The sequence below is a fragment of the Actinia tenebrosa genome, unplaced genomic scaffold, assembly GCF_029948245.1.
Source record: "Actinia tenebrosa isolate PJP-AT-01 unplaced genomic scaffold, QUT_ActTen_1.0 PGA_scaffold8__29_contigs__length_14323225, whole genome shotgun sequence".
NCBI lineage: Eukaryota > Metazoa > Cnidaria > Anthozoa > Actiniaria > Actiniidae > Actinia > Actinia tenebrosa.
In genome coordinates, this window is record NW_028292585.1 from 11721104 (window position 1) to 11738897 (window position 17794).

Consider the following 17794-nt stretch of genomic DNA (forward strand, 5'->3'; position numbering starts at 1 on the left):
CTACAGATAACATGTCACATGGTGTTTGAGTACCGTTCTTTCTTCTCTGTTTTATTATCAACTTTGTTTTAGGCTAGTAATGATAATAATATTTCACTTGACATTTGCGTTTGATTTCAGTTCAATGTCTTATAACACCATAAACAATAAGCCATTTGTACACATAACGACTCGCAACACTCCACTTTAATACTATTTTTGGTACTCTCGAATGAAAATACTATGGATTCGCCTGTAATAGTTTCCTTTTTTCTTTGCTTTTGTTTTCTAGCTTTCCTTTCTTCCCAAGTCCTTTATTTGCTTTTCATTTCCCTTCGATCTCAAGCTCGCTTTCTTGTTTTTTTTTTGTTTTTTTTTCTGATTTATTTTCAGATTCCTTTTTCCTTCACTTTTCCTCTACTTTTCCTTTACTTTCCGTTCCATTACTTTCCTTTCCATTCCCTACCTTTCCTTTCCTTTCCTTTCCTTTCCTTTCCTTTCCTTTCCTTTCCTTTCCTTTCCTTTCCTTTCCTTTCCTTTCCTTTCCTTTCCTTTCCTTTCCTTTCCCTTCATTTCCTTTCCTTTCCTTTCCTTTCCGCTTTCTTTTTCTTCCATATACAACAAGAAAGGTTGCTGGTGGCCGGTTTGTGATTTGTGGTTTGCGACAAATGATGCCACAAGGTTCACCCGTCCTACTTGTCGCTTGCTACTGATCGACCCCTTAAGATATTAATACCAATACATCCTTATGACGTCGTCCACTTCTTTAGACACCAATATATAATATCAGAGAAACACGAGAATTAAACGCTCGAGACGCATCGAAAGGTGAGTAAGCGTTCAGGTAACGCGGTTCGTCAAACCAGCTATATTCCACTTGAATAGATGATCAGAAGAATAAGAAGTGCTTAGTTTGTTTATAGAACAATTACGTTAAAATTTACCAGGTTTATGCTACTACCAAGATTAAGATTGTTTTGTAGTTGATGTGATATCTTGCCGATTTTATCAACTCAATAAAATGTAGATGTAGATGTAGAAGAGTAACATAAATTTAGGCGCTGCCTAACTCCGGAGCTCCCATTGTAGGTAGACACAATTAAAATAAAACAGGCGAAAATAAAATGGAAATTATTCCATAACTTTTTGTTATTGCAGATAAAGATAATGTCCCCCATAATAGACAGACCAATGACTTTTAATAAAACTTTTAATACGGTGAGAATCGAACCCGCGTCCACCAACTTCAATGAGATAATTAATTCCAAAATTAAATTCCAAAATACGAAAGAAAAAAACTAGTGCCTTCATGCCATACCCCGAGACATCAGCTGGGTCGTCGTATGGACTTCGGACATGACGGCGATTAAGGCCCTCTGCCCTTGGGTGTACGGATTACGCAGATTGTGTTCTAGCCGAAGCATCAGGGGAGAGACTAGCCGGCCCCCAGACCATATCTACAGCTAATCCCTTGCACTCTGCCACGCACTGGCACGTCGATTTAAAGTGGAAAATATTCTAGTCTATCTAGTGCATTGTTTTCATGGCTATTGTTGTGTTAATTTTCTGAAATCGTGGCCCAGTGGAAAAAACTTGGGCTTTCACGAAACTGAGTCAAGCACGTTTTAGGAAGATTAGTACTTGGATGGGTGACCTGAAATTTATAGTTACCCACACTGAAATGCTTTCTTTTTATCTTTTTATTTTAAGATACTCGAATATATATAGACCTTTTTAAATGATTTTTTTTCCCATTTATAACCCGCCACAGTTTAACGCATTCCTATCGCTACCTACTGCAAGATGCTTTGAAAAGTCTTTGAACGACAGTTTAGTACCCATATCCCTTTTAGTTTCTTTCGGTTTTAATGCTTTTATTTTTGTTGGCGTTGTCATTATTGTCGTGTCGGCTTTTTAAAAATCCCCCCTTATACCTTAAACCTTCAAACCATCAGAAAACTTATTCAATTCCAACAACTATAATTTATTAAGTATTTCCTGCGTGTAAAAAATGATTCCATTAAGCAATTGTAAAAAAACTTTTTTTAGTTCGAAAGTCCCAGGTTGAGAGCAAGAAAAAATTGCAGGCGACGAGGCTAAAGTTTCCGAAATATGTAAGCCTACATTCAATATTAAGCTCATTTTGTCTAACCGGGCTGACTGGAAAAACTAAATATATGGTAAATACCTGGCGTAATGTATATTCCTTTTTATATTTCATTTAACCTTTAAATAAATTATTTATAAAACATTAAACCTAACTGAAAGAAAGACTTATTCGGATTTGCCGATAGTACCCGATAGGAGGCGAACCGAACGAAACACTTGAAAAACACTTTTTGATCCATCTTTGACTACATATTTTTTTTTGCTGTTGTTCTTGGTCCAAAATTTGTCCCAAAACGATGGTTATGGAGGAGCTCCAGCGCGGAGCACCATACTTAAGAAAAAAAAATGGTAAACCATCGAGTTGATTTTTCATGGCTTGGCTGACGTCACTTCCGTCCGTCCGTGTAAACAACACAGGAATCCCGCTTGATATCAAAGCAAAACTACTCAAAAATGCGGCTCTCAAATGCACAGAAAAAATCGCTTCAGGACAAGTTATAGACCAAAAACTATTTTTAAAAAACTTTCATGCAGTCAAAGATGGATCAAGAAGTGTTCTTCAAGAATTCAGGTGTATGTTTTTTTAAGCAAACAATCGTATATTATTATTTTTTTTTTGACAAGCATTTTTCAAAGACTTTCTCTCAAAACTTTTATGCCCATAGATAAGCTTAATTCATTTTAATGCTGGGGAAATTATAACACGGAGAGCATATTACGACAACAAATATTCGTCCTTTATTTAGCTTTATAAATCTTTAACAATCTTTAAATTTGTGTTGTTGAGAGATGTTATTGTATAAAGACCTATAGATTTTCACTTTAAAAAGCTAAAAAATATTCAAAAACATTTACAAACGCCAATTTACTGACAAAGAAATTCGTCATTTTGTATTTTGCATTGCCTTTTGCATTATTTTCTATTTTGTCTCATCAGTTGTTCTTGTCAAGTTTAACTGAATGTAAACTTCGTCTCGTTCTGTAAAAGATATCCAGATTTTCGATTTCAATGAAAGACATCCGAGGTAAATTTCACTAAACTAAATATTGTATTGGATTAACTGTAGTTATCTTAGTTATCGTAGTTATCGTTTTTTTTAAGTAAAAGAGATTCAAAGCATAAAACTGTCGGCCTTGGAAAACGTTGTCGAACAATCTTTCAAGAACAAAACTAGCCCCTGGGGGTGGTGGTGAGTTGTGTACAAAATTCCTAAGTGGGAGAGTATACTCGCGCCAAAAAAAAAACAAAAACAGCAACAACAAACAAACAAACAAAAACAAACAAACAAACAAACAAGCAAAACAAACAAAAAAAAAAAAAACGATGTAGTGCATTTCGATTCGATTTCACTGCATGGTTTTTATTATGGGAGAAATTATCTTCATCTCGAATAAAAAATTATTGAAGATGTTTTCCCCGATCTTATTTCTACCTTTTAGTTTCATTCAAATTGTTCTCCCTGTGTCTTCCGTATCGGGAGCTCCGCTTTTAGGCAGTGCCTAAATATATATATTAAAACGTTTTCTGTGCATTCGCGAGTTTTGCTTTGTAATCAAGCGGGATCCCTTTGGTGTTTACACGTACGTACGTACGGACGGAAATGACGTAGTCAAGCCATGAAAAATCTCGATGGGTTACCAATTTTTCCTTGGAACGTGGCTTGCTATTTATTGCTCGGAACTCTATGCCCCTTAGGACACTCGAGTTTTATTATCTAACCTTCACTTACATAAAACTTGTAAACTAATAATTAATGATATACTAGTATTGCCGATGTTTATATTTTCCAGTCATAATGCATCTTGCTGTCTGTATAGCTGTATCACTGGTTCTGCTTTCAAACGTTGAGCAATCTGAGGTCAGTAAAAAATCAATTTGGATTTTTAAATCTGGTCACTGGATCTTCTTTCAATAAAACGGCCTACTATGACCATCTGAAAGAGCACTTAAAAGTCGATGGATGTAGGAAATTTGAATGCCCATAGCAGAAAAACTCCCTAAGATATTGGAGATCAAAATTAGAGAGTTTTGTGTGGATATCTGGATATCTTGCCTTTGTGGCCTCGTTTTTATGTATTTCAACATTTATTTAAAAATTCAAAGTTTTGTAAGTTCTTTATGGATTTTTCATATTTCCCCCCAAATATTCACTTTTTACACTGATGAACATATTCCATCACATGTAAAAACAAATTCAGTCCAATGAGAATACTTACCTATTTTAGATGTTTTAATATGTTGATGAATTCTCCCCTTTTACTTATCTTATTTGCCTTGTGTTCTCTTAAACAGTGTGATGCGAGTATGGAACAAGTTAAAGCCATTTGGAGTAGGTACAATCAAGTGTCAAGTACTGGAGACGTGAGTAACGAGCTACCCCCTTCATTCCCCACACAGAAATATATCAGAGAACGATATTCCCCCCTTCCCTCCCCACACACAAACATACCAGAGGACTAATTCTCCCCTCCCCTCCCCACACTTGAATATATCAGAGGACATAATTCTCCCCTCCCCTCCCCTCCACACACAAAAATATACCAGAGGACTAAGTCTCCCCTCCCCTCCCCACACTTAAATATATCAGAGGACATTATTCTTCCCTCCCCTCTAAACACACAAATATACCGGAGGACATTATTCTTCCCTCCCCCCCTCTCCCCCACATACAAATATATCACAGGACATTATTCTTCCCTCCCCTCCACACACACAAATATACCGGAGGACGTTATTCTTCCCTCCCCTCCACACACACAAATATCACTATTTAACTATATCTTTCCCTGCCCTCCCCAAAGTGAAATACACCATAGAGCAATATTCTCCCCCCCTCACCAAATTTATTCCGTCAGAAACAGTTAGGCTCGGGTACTTTTTTCCACATGGATAACTTGGAAATCCCTTTCTAGGTGGACCGTATTCGGAGTAACATCCAAAGACAGAAAATACTGAGAAAGTAAGCGAAAGCTCTTGTCAGTAAGCTGTATACTACACTAACGGAGGTCTATTTGATTGAAGCGAATTTATTTCTATGTTACTTCCTTTTTGAGATGAAGAACTTTGATGTTTTTGCTCAAAAGTTATTTGCCAGAAGTAGAGTGAAGCCATTTCCTGTCTAACCTAATCCATTCACCAGTCTCCGACAGGAACATAAACACCCAGCTTCCTATTCGTTTATGTGGCAATTGTGATAGTTGAACGAAACGAAATTTGTTTTGATTGACTATTTAGATTGTCAACCAGTAATCTATTGGACAATCCAACAAAGCATGCGCAAAGTGACGGAACCTATTGTATAATGGCAATGTTTATAAAAATTTAGTTACGTCCACCTATTCCAATCTTTCCACAGTCAACCTATTACGGAGACTACCCTGTCGGGGTAGGCGCATGTGAGTTAGATCCAATATCACCGGTTAATAATCAACCAGGATGGATTTTAGTAGCAGCAGGCAAAGAGAACTATCAGAAGTCTTTGGGGTGTGGTATGTGTGTTGAGATTAAAGGAGATGGAACATCAAGCCTCGGAAGTAATGCTGGAAATGACATTCCTATTAAAGGACCTTTTAAAGCTACAGTGGTTGATCTATGTGGAGACTGCAATCAAGGTGATACGCCTAGTATCATATAGAGGCTTTGCACCACTAATGGCAGCCATGACAGGAGGCCTAAGCACAGTATCTTCTTTTTTCTCCTGGGAAAATGAATTCTTTCTTACGTAAATAAGATTTGACCAGATTTTCAATAGTCTCATTGACATGGAGCAGGATAAACAAGACTAAACACTTCGTAGGTCTTCACATCGTATCGCAAAAGATACCATATTGTTTCTCTTCTTGGCGAGTTAATAGCAAAAATCTACTTAAGATATCTACTTAAGTTATCTACTAAGGAACCGCGATGGAGACTATTGTTCATGTATCCTGTCAGGACTGCCATCACGTGATGGTGCAAAGTCTCTACGCGAAAAAAGGGAAGACAACCCAGTTCTAGTAGCGGACACAATTAATGTGCGTTCTTAATTCTATTTCTTTTAGGTGGTTTTGATCTGTTTATCACAGGTAACGGTAAGTGGAAGACATCGTTCAAAGCTATCGAGTGTGCGCCGGTCAGCGGTCAGGACGGGAATATTAAATTCAGATTTGACGGGAGCAATGAATGGTACTTGAAACTGCAGGTGCGAAATTCAAAGTAAGTTTAACTTTCTTCACCCGATGGTTCGTCTACTCATCTTCATGGGCCCGTTTGTACGAGGAGTGGATAGCCCTATCTGACGGATAAATCTTATCTAGTGGATAAATTTATGACAGTATTTGAACTGAGTGAAGTGAAACTTTATCTGAAATCATACGAGTGATTACAAAATTGCAAGACCGCGTAGCGGGAGTGCAGTTAATAACAAGTTTGTTTTCAGACCAAAAGTTCTATTACCAATTAATTATATCTTTTTTGAAATCTCCTGCAATAATAATGTCTTTCACCTAGAAAATTACCTTACATTTTTTTCTCATTTTTTTGGGGGGGGGGGCTTTCCCTTCTGAAGTGCTACGATGTGAAGACCTAACCGGGAGACCTACGAAGTGTTTAGTCATATTTTTTCTCTTCCTGGCGAATGAATAGCAAAAATCTACTTAAGGTATCTATTAAAAGTATATTTCTTGCAAGAAAAATGCATTTTTCAAGAATGAAGTTGAAAAATACTTGATGTTTTTCGACAAGAAGTCGTTGTTTCGAGGTCATGAACTCGGCAAAACAAGACTAAACGCTTCTAGTAGGTCTTCGCATTGTAGCACAAAAAACACCATATTTTTTCTCTCCTTGGTGAGTTAATAGCAAAAATGTACTTTAGATATCTACAAGGAATATGTTTCTTGAAAGAAAAGGGGATTTTTATCGTTATTTAGTGCGCTAACTTACCTTTTATCACCAAAAAACTACCCGAATCCGCCATTTTTTTAAAATTCTCGCATAGCTAAAATCCTGTAGAATGCCAGCCACAATGACCGATTTGATCACGGGACCTCTTAGTGCAAGTCGCCTATTGGATGACCCGATGATAATAGAATTAAACAACGATATAACAGAAATTCTTTTTTTTTTCTAATCCTCACCTTCTTGCCGACCTGTGGAAGTTATTTCAATGTTAAAACATCTCCTGCTCTCGCATTTCTCCTTTACGAACTGCTCATAACATATATACACGAGTGCATATATATATTTGTATTTCTTATTTTTAAGCCTTTTAAACGATTCCTAAACTTATCCATTTTTATATAATATATATTTGTAAAGCGCTTTTAAACCTTGGGGAATTGGCGCTCAATAAATCATAATTATTATCATTATATATATATATATACATATATACTAAAAAATAAGAAAAATTACATAAAGTAAGATTTAAGATAAAAACCAAAACTAAATCAAATATAAAATCATTCTTTAAAGTCCAAATATCATAACTCATAGAAAACTATGATATAAGCATTAATACATAAAAGAATAAATAAGATCAATATCTAGACTAAATAGATAAGATCGCACTGGTCAGAGCTAATTAGATTGCAGGAATCACCAGTCATTTTAAGATGGACATAATTAATTTGATAACAGTACCGACTTATCCACTGCATAATGATATTTCCATCGGATATCGTTATCCATTTTTCGTAGAAAGGTACCTGTTTAACGAAGTGATAATTTTGTGTTGTCACAATCGTGTACATTTTAAACTATAAAATTGACAGAGGCGAATGTATGCGCATGCACTGGAACTTCTATGTAAACTACGTATCACATGTTGACGAAAAACTACCACAGGTATCCCAAGCGATGGATAACTAAATTATCATTACCTATTTTGACATATTTTGTGACAGAGTGGTGACGGTAGGCCTGGAACTTCTCAAAGACAATAAATGGCTTTGCATGCGTCGCGGTAACAACAACCACTTTACAATCAGCCCTGGTCAAGTCATTTTTCCAATCAAAGTACGTCTGACTAGTATCTTCAATGAACAGTTGGAAGCTACAATTACATCACTGGAAAATGATGTCGATATCCAAAGCAAGATACAGTACAAGGGGGTTATAGCAGGTCTGTGTCTACACTAGTTTCAATGAGCTCTGTATGATGTATAATGAGAAGAGGGAGATCATAAAGAAGCCCTAACTAGATAATTCTTTTAAAATTTGCATTAGATAGCAAACCTGAAGACATCAAGTGCTACGGTCAGGGTGGTGTAACTCAAGGTAGTATAGAAATTATAAATTTGCACTGGGAATGATGTCGATACTAAATCGAATTTCTATATAACTTTTAGAAGCAAAGAACAACCCGTTGCCGTCTGCCGCAACACCAGCACCCAATCAAAGCCCCAGTAAACCTGGGCAGGTCTTACCTTCTGCCGCAACACCTGCTCCCAATCAAGGGTCCAGTCCTGAATCCACTTTAACCAGTAAACCTGGACAGGGAGGGTCTTCCCAGCCCTCTCAGACCAATACACAGAAGCCATCAGGGCAAACATCTGAACAAAAAGGTGAGACTTTTTTATCTGGATGATGATAAGGATGATGGTGTTGGTGATGGTGATGGTGATGGTGATGGTGATGGTGATGGTAGTGGTAATGGTGGGTGATGGTGGTAGTGATGATGATGGTTGTGATGGTGGTGATGAGGATGATGATGATGACAATGATAGTGGTGGTGGTGGTGGTGATCATCATCATCATAAGGATGTATATTAGTATCATGACTTAAAAAAGAAAAAAGGTTCATTGATCATGGTTGCCTAAGGATTCCTAGACCATTGGTGACAAAGGATCTTTCGTTTAGGAAATTCTCCGTCGGTCGTGGGTGCTGTTATGACCTCTCGCTCAAATGCGCATAAGCATTTGAGTGAGAGAGTCTTCTCTTCTTCGCTATAAGGGTAGGATGCATGCGCCCCAATACATATAGATAAGATTTCACATACCTCTGATGATGTTAATGACTGTGTCATGGCAGAGCATTCTGATTGGATGCTAGGATTTGTCTTGCTAAGTCGTGTTTGGTCTAACAGTCATAAGTATAACTGCATCCTTTTTTACAAGAAAATATAACATCAATTATGGACGTCAGAGTTTTGCAATACACATAAGCCATTTCGGTGATTGATATAACGAAAGATACATAGACCAAATCCAGTCTTCGACAAGATGTTATCCAGCATGGCAGCTATGACGTCATTTGACGTTTGTCCTTATTCCACCCTTTGGTAGCTTTGAGAACTGTCATTGAGAGGACACTTTAAATTACTCTAGCTAGTAAACGCAGACACGAATACTTTGGTAATGAAAATTATATATTAAAGATAAGGATTTTGTCTTCTCGGGTTGAGAATATCTTATTTTGCTTCTCTCATTTGTAAGATATTCCCTCACCACTCGAAGATAAAATCCTTACCTTCACGCGACCATGTAATATCTTATATTTCTCTTCCTTAAGATGTTTGTAAAGAAAGGGCAAACGGTCTGTATCCAGACGAGAGCGACTGCCATGCATTCATAGTTTGCAGCAATGGAATAACATACAAAAAGACATGCCCAGCAGGGCTGTTGTATAATAGAGACTTGAAGGTTTGTGACTGGGCAAGAAATGTTAATTGCAGGGAACTTACGATGTAAACTGAGCGAAAACACCAAGACACCATTTGAAACTGGTTGTACTCCACATATCTACCGACCGAGTTAAAGCCTTTATAAATGTACTTATGGCGTAAGGAAGATATCACAGATTTGTTAAATGGTAACGTTGATTTAATAAAAAAAACCCCTAGCGATTGCTTTTTTTTCCTCATTAAAATGAGAACTCAGTTTTATCATTAAGGCTGAAGCATCATTATCGATATAAAGAGGTCTGGGGAAGCATCACTTACGTCACGTACTAAGGTTCAAAACCATAATTTCGAGCACGAATGAGTGGAATCTGGCAAAATTAACTCACACGGGCGTCCTAAATAGTAAATTTGTCAGTAAATGATATAATCTTTGATTTAAGAACGAGAGATGGTTTAGTTCTGGAGTCGAAAATTAGTAGTACAGTTTTAAAACGTTTTAGATTTGCTATGACTATATATTTTTTAAAGTATGATCACAAATCGCCCAAACACCTAGATGACTTTGAAATAATTGCTTTTGAAAAAGAAAAAAAGAAATCTCATCTGATAAGTGAAGAGTAATCTACAGGTTCAATTCTATTGGCTGCAGACGTTCGATGTTATTCTTTGAATCATAAATCAGAAGAAAAAGATCAAGTCTTGTCTTGTTTCTAGGTCAACACCTGAACAGCTGTGTTGTTTTGCCATGACTGAATTTTTAACTCAAATCTCTAAAAGCCCATTTTAAAGTTCTGTATATTGATACGGCGATACATTCAAAGTTGGAGCGAGCTTTTTCTACATCAGGAAAATTTCAGATGTTAATGTCGTGATTCCTCATTTAGAATGAATTATACAGAACCTCGATTAAGTTTCTTGGATGCCGCCCTGAAATCAAGGCCGATTGCTCTTATTGCTTTCGAGAGTGTAATCTTTGCAATGTTGGAAGTAATCACACTTATAGGCAATTTCATGACTATGTATCTTATCTTTAAACGGTCAGGCCTACGTGGGACTCCTACCAACCTCTTGATTGCATCGTTAGCGGTCTCTGACTTTACCATGGGAGCATTCTCAATGCATTTATTGGTAACTGTTTTGATAACTTCAAAATGGCCTTTTGGCAATGGTATCTGCCAGTATCAAGGTTTTATATCAATTGTTCTTGCAGCAGCTTCGACGCAAACTTTAGCATGGACTGCCATCAATCGCTACTTTAGGGTTGTCAAGTCTACTCACTATATTCGACTTTTTAGCCTGGACAAAACCAAGCTGATAATGTGTCAAATCTGGATCGCGTCGCTGATAGCCCCTTTACCTTATCTCTTGGCGGGTTACCAGTTTGTCTTCCATCCTGGAAAGTTCTTTTGTTATCTTGACATCGATATTAGTTGGTTCACAGCTGTGTTAGTGGTGGTCTACGTGGGTCTACCCTCAACCACCATCTTTTTCTGTTACTTCAAAGTTTATCAAATGGTTCGCAGGCACAACAGCCGACTGTCGCAGTATCGCTCAGGCGCTTCTGGAGGAATTAAGATGACTAATGAAGAGATACGAACCACTCATACTTTATTTGTTATCGTTATTGTATTCATTGCATGTTGGACGCCAGTTCTAATCATCGACATTATAGATACTATTGACGGGAAATGGTCACTTCCTCGTGCAGCATACACCTTGTATACTTTCCTCGCGACCATTAGCAACGCAATAAATCCTTTCATTTATGGACTCATGAATCCGACGCTAAGAGGAGGGTACTTAGATCTACTCCAGTTTATGCGCCGGAAACCTGGAGGTAAAAAGTACAAATTGAGAGGAGAAAGAAAAAGACTTCCAGTACGAAATTGCAACACTGTTAAAGGACTGATGAACGAGTTAACCACCTTGAAATCCTAGTGTTATCAGATTGTCGGCCAGGCTAAAAAAATGAAAGAACACGTAAATTATTATTCTTTCAATCTTCCATTGGTACTTTTCTCTTTCCTCGTGGTTAATTTTAACATTTATTTCTTTTATGGAAGAATAATGCATCCCTAGAACCAGATATAATAAAAATTCTGAAACATTTGAGGGTTTTAACAGCCACATCGAAATAGACTGAAAATCAAGGAGGAAAAAACTACTATTTTCACTTATTTGAAAGGAGAAAATTAGGATACTAGTATTTAGTTTTTTTTTGTTTTGATCAGTTTTGATGAATAAATAATTTGGTGGATAAAAATTCAAGGTTTTGCAAAAAAATTTTCAAGTTCACTCCAGAAAAGCACTTGAATGTTGTCGGATATGAATATATTAGTGGCAGCGAGAGAGATGACAGTATCAACATTATACGATCTTTTTGATTCATTAAGATACTTTGAAACACTGGAAATTTCTATAATATTTCAGCCTTTTCAGTGATTTTCCATGTAAAAAAGCGTTGTTATGATCTATATTGACAATCAATTTAAATTCTCAGTGGGTTTAAAAATCATTATTTTGCGTTTATGAATAAGGTAATATCAATCTCTAAATATATAACCAACAGTAGCGGTGTACATAGCTGTGTCCATAGTAAATAAAACTGTACAAATATACACACTGTAAGTACGCATGCGTAATGACATGACATAAATTGATCGAGGTTATTTACCGTCCAGAAAGTCCGGATAGAAAAACCCTGTGCCCGAAGTCTTGCTGTTGTTGTTGTTGTTGTCGTCGTCGTTTTTGTTGTTGTTGTTGTTGTTGTGGTTGTGGTTGTTGTTGTTGTTGTGGCTGTTTAGCAATTCGTTATCCCAGGATACCGGACCTTGGTCGGCAAAAATTGTAAAGACTGTCCGTTGATGCAACCAATGAGAGCGCGCGATTTTTAGGATACCTGATTGAAAGGAAAAAAAATTCTGCACACAATCGTTTTTATCTTCTTGTTTGTATTTCACAAACCCTTGAAAATCCCAAAGATTGAATAATTTTTGTTAAGTACTTTTGTACTCTTAATTCGATCCACTTAAAGGCTTACAACTTTCCTAATTGCTTATTAGCGATTTTTAATTAAGCAATAGAATACAGTTTTTAAAATAGAAAGTAATCAAGCAAATTTGTTTAAGCGGTAGGTCTTGTTACGATTACGGTTGCTAGATAAACAGCAACATTCACTTATTTTTAGAAATAAAACATGTTTCTTTAACCCAAACATGTTTTTTAATCCAAACATTCACTAGCCGTTCAGGAGTTAGAGGAGTCATTCAACTGATTGGAAACTGGTTTCAAAAATGAGTAACCTGAGAATCAGGCCTTCGGGGGCGAGTTTTTAATTTTAGACTAATTAGCAAAAAGCATATGTCATTTGAGAGAGCATCTCAATATTAGTGAGCCTGGCAGATTTGAACATGTTTAAATGAAAAGAATCAGAATTGCAAGCTTTCAGAAGTGTCATGAAAATTTTACAAATAGATGTATTGGTTGATACCAGGGACTGTTATGATAATGGCTAAATAAATGTTTAGCTAATAAAGATCGTGGAGATGGGTAAGAAAAGAGTTTACTGTTTGATAATAAAACTGTGTATGTATAACACGAACGACATGTCTAACTCCCAAAGGAAATGTCAAATACACAAGCCAAATAAAATGACACGTCATAGATAAATATAACAAGATGCTAACGAGAAGTCACGTTCACTGATCATGACTAATGCATGTGAATCAGTAGATGATAAGGTAGTAAAAAGTAAAAAAATAGTGCAATAAGAGAATTCTTTGAAGAATAAAAAAATAACAAAAATAAGAATCACACTTAACCAATTATCTCTGAATTATATTTTCATTATGTTTGCAGTGTTTTATGATAGCGTAGGTCGCTAGGCAACCATTCAATCTACGCCGAAAAACTGTCAGCTTTCGATAGTTCTATAAAAATTACTTGTACATCTCAAGAAAACATTAAATCGATTGCATTACTTTTTCTCATGGCTGCAAGTGGGTTTGCTTGCTTTCACTAGCGACGGAATCGGAGTCGCAACCGATTCTGACGAAATGAAAAATCAGAAAACGGAGTCGTAATCGGAGTGGAAGCGCTTAGGAACTTGCAGTTTAGAGCACGAACTGCTTCCGACTCTGACTACTACGATTCCGATTCAAGGCAAGTGAAAACCAGCGTTAATTACAGTTTTCTCTGTAGAGATAGCTATTCCCCCAATTATTTTTTAATTAAATCGTGTGGTTTGCGCCTCAAAGGACGATATCAGTCTTTTATTAACATTAAGCAATCTTTTTTTTTTCCAGTTCAGAATTTCCAAGCTTTGTTACGACTGCAGAGCCATGTATTCAGCTTTCCTTTCGGCTTCTACCAAATCTGGCCTGTGGCCGAGACAAACAAACATTTTTAATAAGGTATAAACAGCAAAATGATATTCAATGTCACCTGCTAAAATTAATTTTTTTTTGAAATGAAAATCTACTCGCCTTAATAAGAGATGGCTTCAAAATTTGATATCCCTTTTCTATAGGTCCTTTTGTACTTTTTGTGCTTGAATACTGATTAGTTGAGGTAAAACTTAACGATCATAACGGGGGAAAATCCACGCTTTTGGACTTTTAATTGCATAATCGAGCGACAAAAAGTCACGGTTATAAAAATTATTATTACCTAAGCACGCTAACCTGGATAAAAAAGAAAAGAAAAAAAGAAAGAAAGAAAAAAAGAAAAAGAAAAAAACGAAAAACGGAGCTTTTTAATCAATGACAATTGAATGGAAATGAAAGGACTTAAATTCATTTCAAATGAAATCTGCAATTAGCTGGTGTTTATAATATATGTGCTCAAATACAAGAAACATAACCATAGGAACCGCAAGGGCCAGTAAGCACCGTCATTGGTAGAACATTTGTCATCTTCGTGTTAATTCGGACAAGAAATTCCGCCCCGACTGAATTTCAACTTTGACTCGTAAGGTGATTTAGTACATGCATGGATGTTTGTCAAAGATGGTATATAGTCGCCCTAAACTCACCGTTGAGATAAAGATTTGAAACACAGAAAGGTTTAACCACTCTTATCTGTGGACCGAGAAAACGTGTTGCACTGTCAACAGAATAAGAAAATCCTTTGATATCAACTGAGTGGGCATCGTTTCAGCTGCGCTACGAATTGTCGTGTCCGATTCAGGTCATTTATATCAAGATAAAAGGCTAGCTCTCGAACTGTAGTATCCTCAAAACCACGAAACGCAGAACAACAACTGTTTGAGCATATGAACGTAACATAAAGAGATTAAGATGAACAGTACATGGGACAGCCTGAGCAGACTTGATTACGAACTCAAATCAAGAACGACCGCCCTCAAGGTTTTTGAGAGCACCGTTTATTCTTTTTTCTTTTTTAGTGCAGTTGTTGGAAACCTACTTACAATATATGTGGTCTGGAAATCTAAGTCACTGCGGACCATACCCAATGTCTTTGTAGTTTCTCTAGCATTGTCGGATCTTGGTATGGGAATTCTCTCGATGCATTTACTCCTCACAGTTCTCATCACTTCCGAATGGACCTTTGGGGACATGGTGTGTCAGTATCAAGGCTTCGTCTCGGTTTTAATGGCAGCAACCTCGACCCAAACCTTGGCTTGGATGGCAGTGAATCGATTCTACAGTGTCGTTAAACCCCAAAAATATCGAACGCGTTTCACTCGCAGAAACACAATTTTCATTACAGCATCGATATGGAGTCTCTCCTTATTTGCACCAATTCCCTATCTTGCCTCCGGACAGCGATTTCTGTTCAATCCTGGCAAATTATTTTGTTACGTAGTGGTTGATTCTGGTTGGTTTACGGTGTTCCTTGTTACAATCTTCGTTGCCTTTCCTTCCAGCGTCATATTCTTCTGTTACGTGCGCGTGTTTCAAGCCGTTCAACAACACAACAAGAAAGTCCTCCATTCTAGAGAGAAGACTCTTAGTGTACAAGATATTAAAATTGCACGAACGCTGTTTGTAATCGTGGTTGTTTTCATGATATGTTGGACTCCTGTCTTGATAATGGACTTTATCGATACGATACGCGGAGACTACAGCCTTCCTCGAGGGGCCTATACTTGTTACACTTTTCTTGCAACATTTAGCAGTTCCATTAACCCAGTCATATATGGAATCATGAATCCTAAATTTAGGAAAGAATATCTACGAGTTCTGCTATGCAAAGCGATTCGGGGCGTACAAGTAGAGACAACAGCTGTGAGTGCTGCACAGCGCACAAAAGAATTGGTATAGAATTAACACTTACAAAATGAAATTACTGAAAACGTTTCTCAATGAATACGTAAGTAAAGGAAAATGCATATAAAGGCGGCTGGACAAATTGATAAATGATTACTTGTAAATGCATTTCAACTCTTGAGATAGGCACAAAGACATGATAACGGACAAGCTTTGATTGAACTGTGACTCTTAACACAAGTCATGCAATCATGAACTAAAACTATTAGATATTCCTTTCAAAATTTATTTGTTATATTGTTGCTATAATTTAATAATAATTTGAGCAAGATTCAAGAGAACTCGTACTTAATAGAACTCGTATTTAACTGAAGAACGATTACTTGTTATTGTCAATAATAATGTCGCAAAGACTCACGTTTTCAGGTGTAAATAATATTATAGTGAATGTGGTAGTGATTTGTCCATTTATATACATGCCTTGCTGATGTTGCTGAGGAATTATTGGCTGACGTTTGCGTCCCAGAAAGTAAAGATAAAAATGATGATAATGAGATTAAAATCTAACCTCTAAATATGCCGACTCAAATTTATTAAACGTCTTACTTTATATATAGTTACTAAAATAAATAAAACAATAAAAATACATAATTTCATTCTCTTGAATGTAGGAAGACTCCTAAGACACTTGTTATCAGAGTTAAGCTATTAGTCATTACTTAGTTTCGGGCGTTCTATGATTCATTTTTTCTCATTCTTTCATTTGTATTTGTATGCATCACCAACAGCATAAGTTGAACTAGGAAACATTTAAAATCATTTGCTTTTCTTTTCAGTTCGAAGAAAGACCTTTTTAAATGAAAAATTATGCAGATATATTTCAATTAAAAATAGTAAAATTGTTAGCAAATTAACAACTCAATTGGTAATAATACAAATGACAATTAAACATGCACGTGAAACAGAGCACCAGAATCTGGCAAAGACGTACATTATTAGCCGAGATGCAGGTGCTGAACTGTGAAAAATTGCTTGATAAAATGCTAAAGTACATTTCTCAGACCTTTACAATGTAGCTAGTGTTTTTTCACTAAGCGAATTTATCAAGTAACTATGCCTTTTTCGAAAATGGTTTTCAAATCCAACCTGAGACGATAGGCTTTAGGCGATAAGCGCGATAGGAAATACCTCATTTCAAGGTCCAAGAATAGCGCGATTGACTCTGTGTTCTTTGTTATGACCATTTTAATCAAGAACACGAAGGCTAGTTTTCAAATGTTTTGTATTGTTTGAAGTCGACGAAAGCATGTTTTAAAGCCTCGATGACTTCTCATTTTTCCCAATTAGCACCTTCTGGCATTAATTTTTTTAAACAGTTTTTCTGTTTTCCAAACGCATGAAATAATTTGGCTGTGCTGATAGTTAGAAGAATCAGTGAGAGGCATCGAGAACCGCAAATCTGTCGTTGGGATGAGTTTTTTCGAGGAACATTTTTTTTCAGAAGGAAGTGCGAAGTCGACCGAATAAATAAATTTATCCTTGAAATTTCCAAATTTAGGGAAAAGCAATAATTCCCTGGGTTACGTTTGAGCAGGTGTGCTAACATGCTCCTACAATCTTTCATTCTAGTTATAATGAGAGCTTGTGGATTATATATTGCTATTACTAGGAAGTTAAACTGGCCATTTACTGACCGACCTGTCTAACGAATCAATTGAAAGTGTTATTAAGTAGGATGGATGGCTTACATTGCACGATTTGATTACAAACGAAGTTGAGCAAATGTTATTATTAATCCGAGTCAGTGTGAATGCTGTCATGGAACCACCGCCAACATTGTTGACAAACGTTATAACACCCTCGCCATTCATTTT

The 17794-nt window shown here is 36.6% G+C and overlaps 3 protein-coding genes and 1 long non-coding RNA gene across 5 annotated transcripts; 3 read left to right on the top strand and 1 right to left on the bottom strand.

Annotated features, from left to right (window-relative positions):
• Positions 1–724: 724 nt before the first annotated feature.
• Positions 725–9915, top strand: LOC116306284 (uncharacterized). Of its 2 annotated transcripts, XM_089024102.1 has the most exons (10): positions 742–807; positions 3026–3113; positions 3880–3947; positions 4382–4450; positions 5445–5700; positions 6130–6283; positions 7972–8189; positions 8294–8344; positions 8416–8631; positions 9579–9915. In XM_089024102.1, exons 2-10 carry the CDS (start codon positions 3098–3100, stop codon positions 9755–9757), a joined length of 1227 nt encoding a protein of 408 aa, XP_088880228.1. In that variant the 5' UTR covers positions 742–807; positions 3026–3097; the 3' UTR covers positions 9758–9915. The 2 variants fall into 2 exon arrangements, with proteins under 2 accessions (XP_031572167.2, XP_088880228.1); XM_031716307.2 differs by lacking the exon at positions 3026–3113 and having other exon boundaries at positions 725–807.
• Positions 9916–10489: 574 nt separating this feature from the next.
• On the top strand, positions 10490–12281 carry LOC116306287 (melatonin receptor type 1B-B-like). The gene has a single exon (XM_031716311.2). It carries the CDS (start codon positions 10576–10578, stop codon positions 11626–11628), a length of 1053 nt encoding a protein of 350 aa, XP_031572171.1. The 5' UTR covers positions 10490–10575; the 3' UTR covers positions 11629–12281.
• Positions 12282–13929: 1648 nt separating this feature from the next.
• Positions 13930–14292, bottom strand: LOC148905177 (uncharacterized). Its single transcript, XR_016118722.1, has 2 exons — positions 14175–14292; positions 13930–14069 (listed from the first exon to the last, which is right to left on the bottom strand). It is a non-coding gene; the product is annotated as an uncharacterized LOC148905177 (long non-coding RNA).
• Positions 14293–14987: 695 nt separating this feature from the next.
• On the top strand, positions 14988–16495 carry LOC148905178 (melatonin receptor type 1B-B-like). Its single transcript, XM_089024237.1, has one exon. The coding sequence runs from the start codon at positions 14988–14990 to the stop codon at positions 15972–15974; it is 987 nt and encodes a 328-aa protein (XP_088880363.1). The 3' UTR covers positions 15975–16495.
• Positions 16496–17794: the final 1299 nt, after the last annotated feature.

What these genes read in the sequence shown, in the direction of transcription:
- LOC116306284 (XM_089024102.1), top strand. An exon ending in CAAACGTTGAGCAATCTGAG is followed by an intron (nt 3,948 to 4,381) that starts GTCAGTAAAAAA and finishes TCTCTTAAACAG; the next exon opens with TGTGATGCGAGTATGGAACA. An exon ending in AAGTGTCAAGTACTGGAGAC is followed by an intron (nt 4,451 to 5,444) that starts GTGAGTAACGAG and finishes ATCTTTCCACAG; the next exon opens with TCAACCTATTACGGAGACTA.
- LOC116306287 (XM_031716311.2), top strand. Translation starts at nt 10,576, where the DNA reads ATGAATTATACAGAACCTCGATTAAGTTTCTTGGATGCCGCCCTGAAA.
- LOC148905178 (XM_089024237.1), top strand. Translation starts at nt 14,988, where the DNA reads ATGAACAGTACATGGGACAGCCTGAGCAGACTTGATTACGAACTCAAA.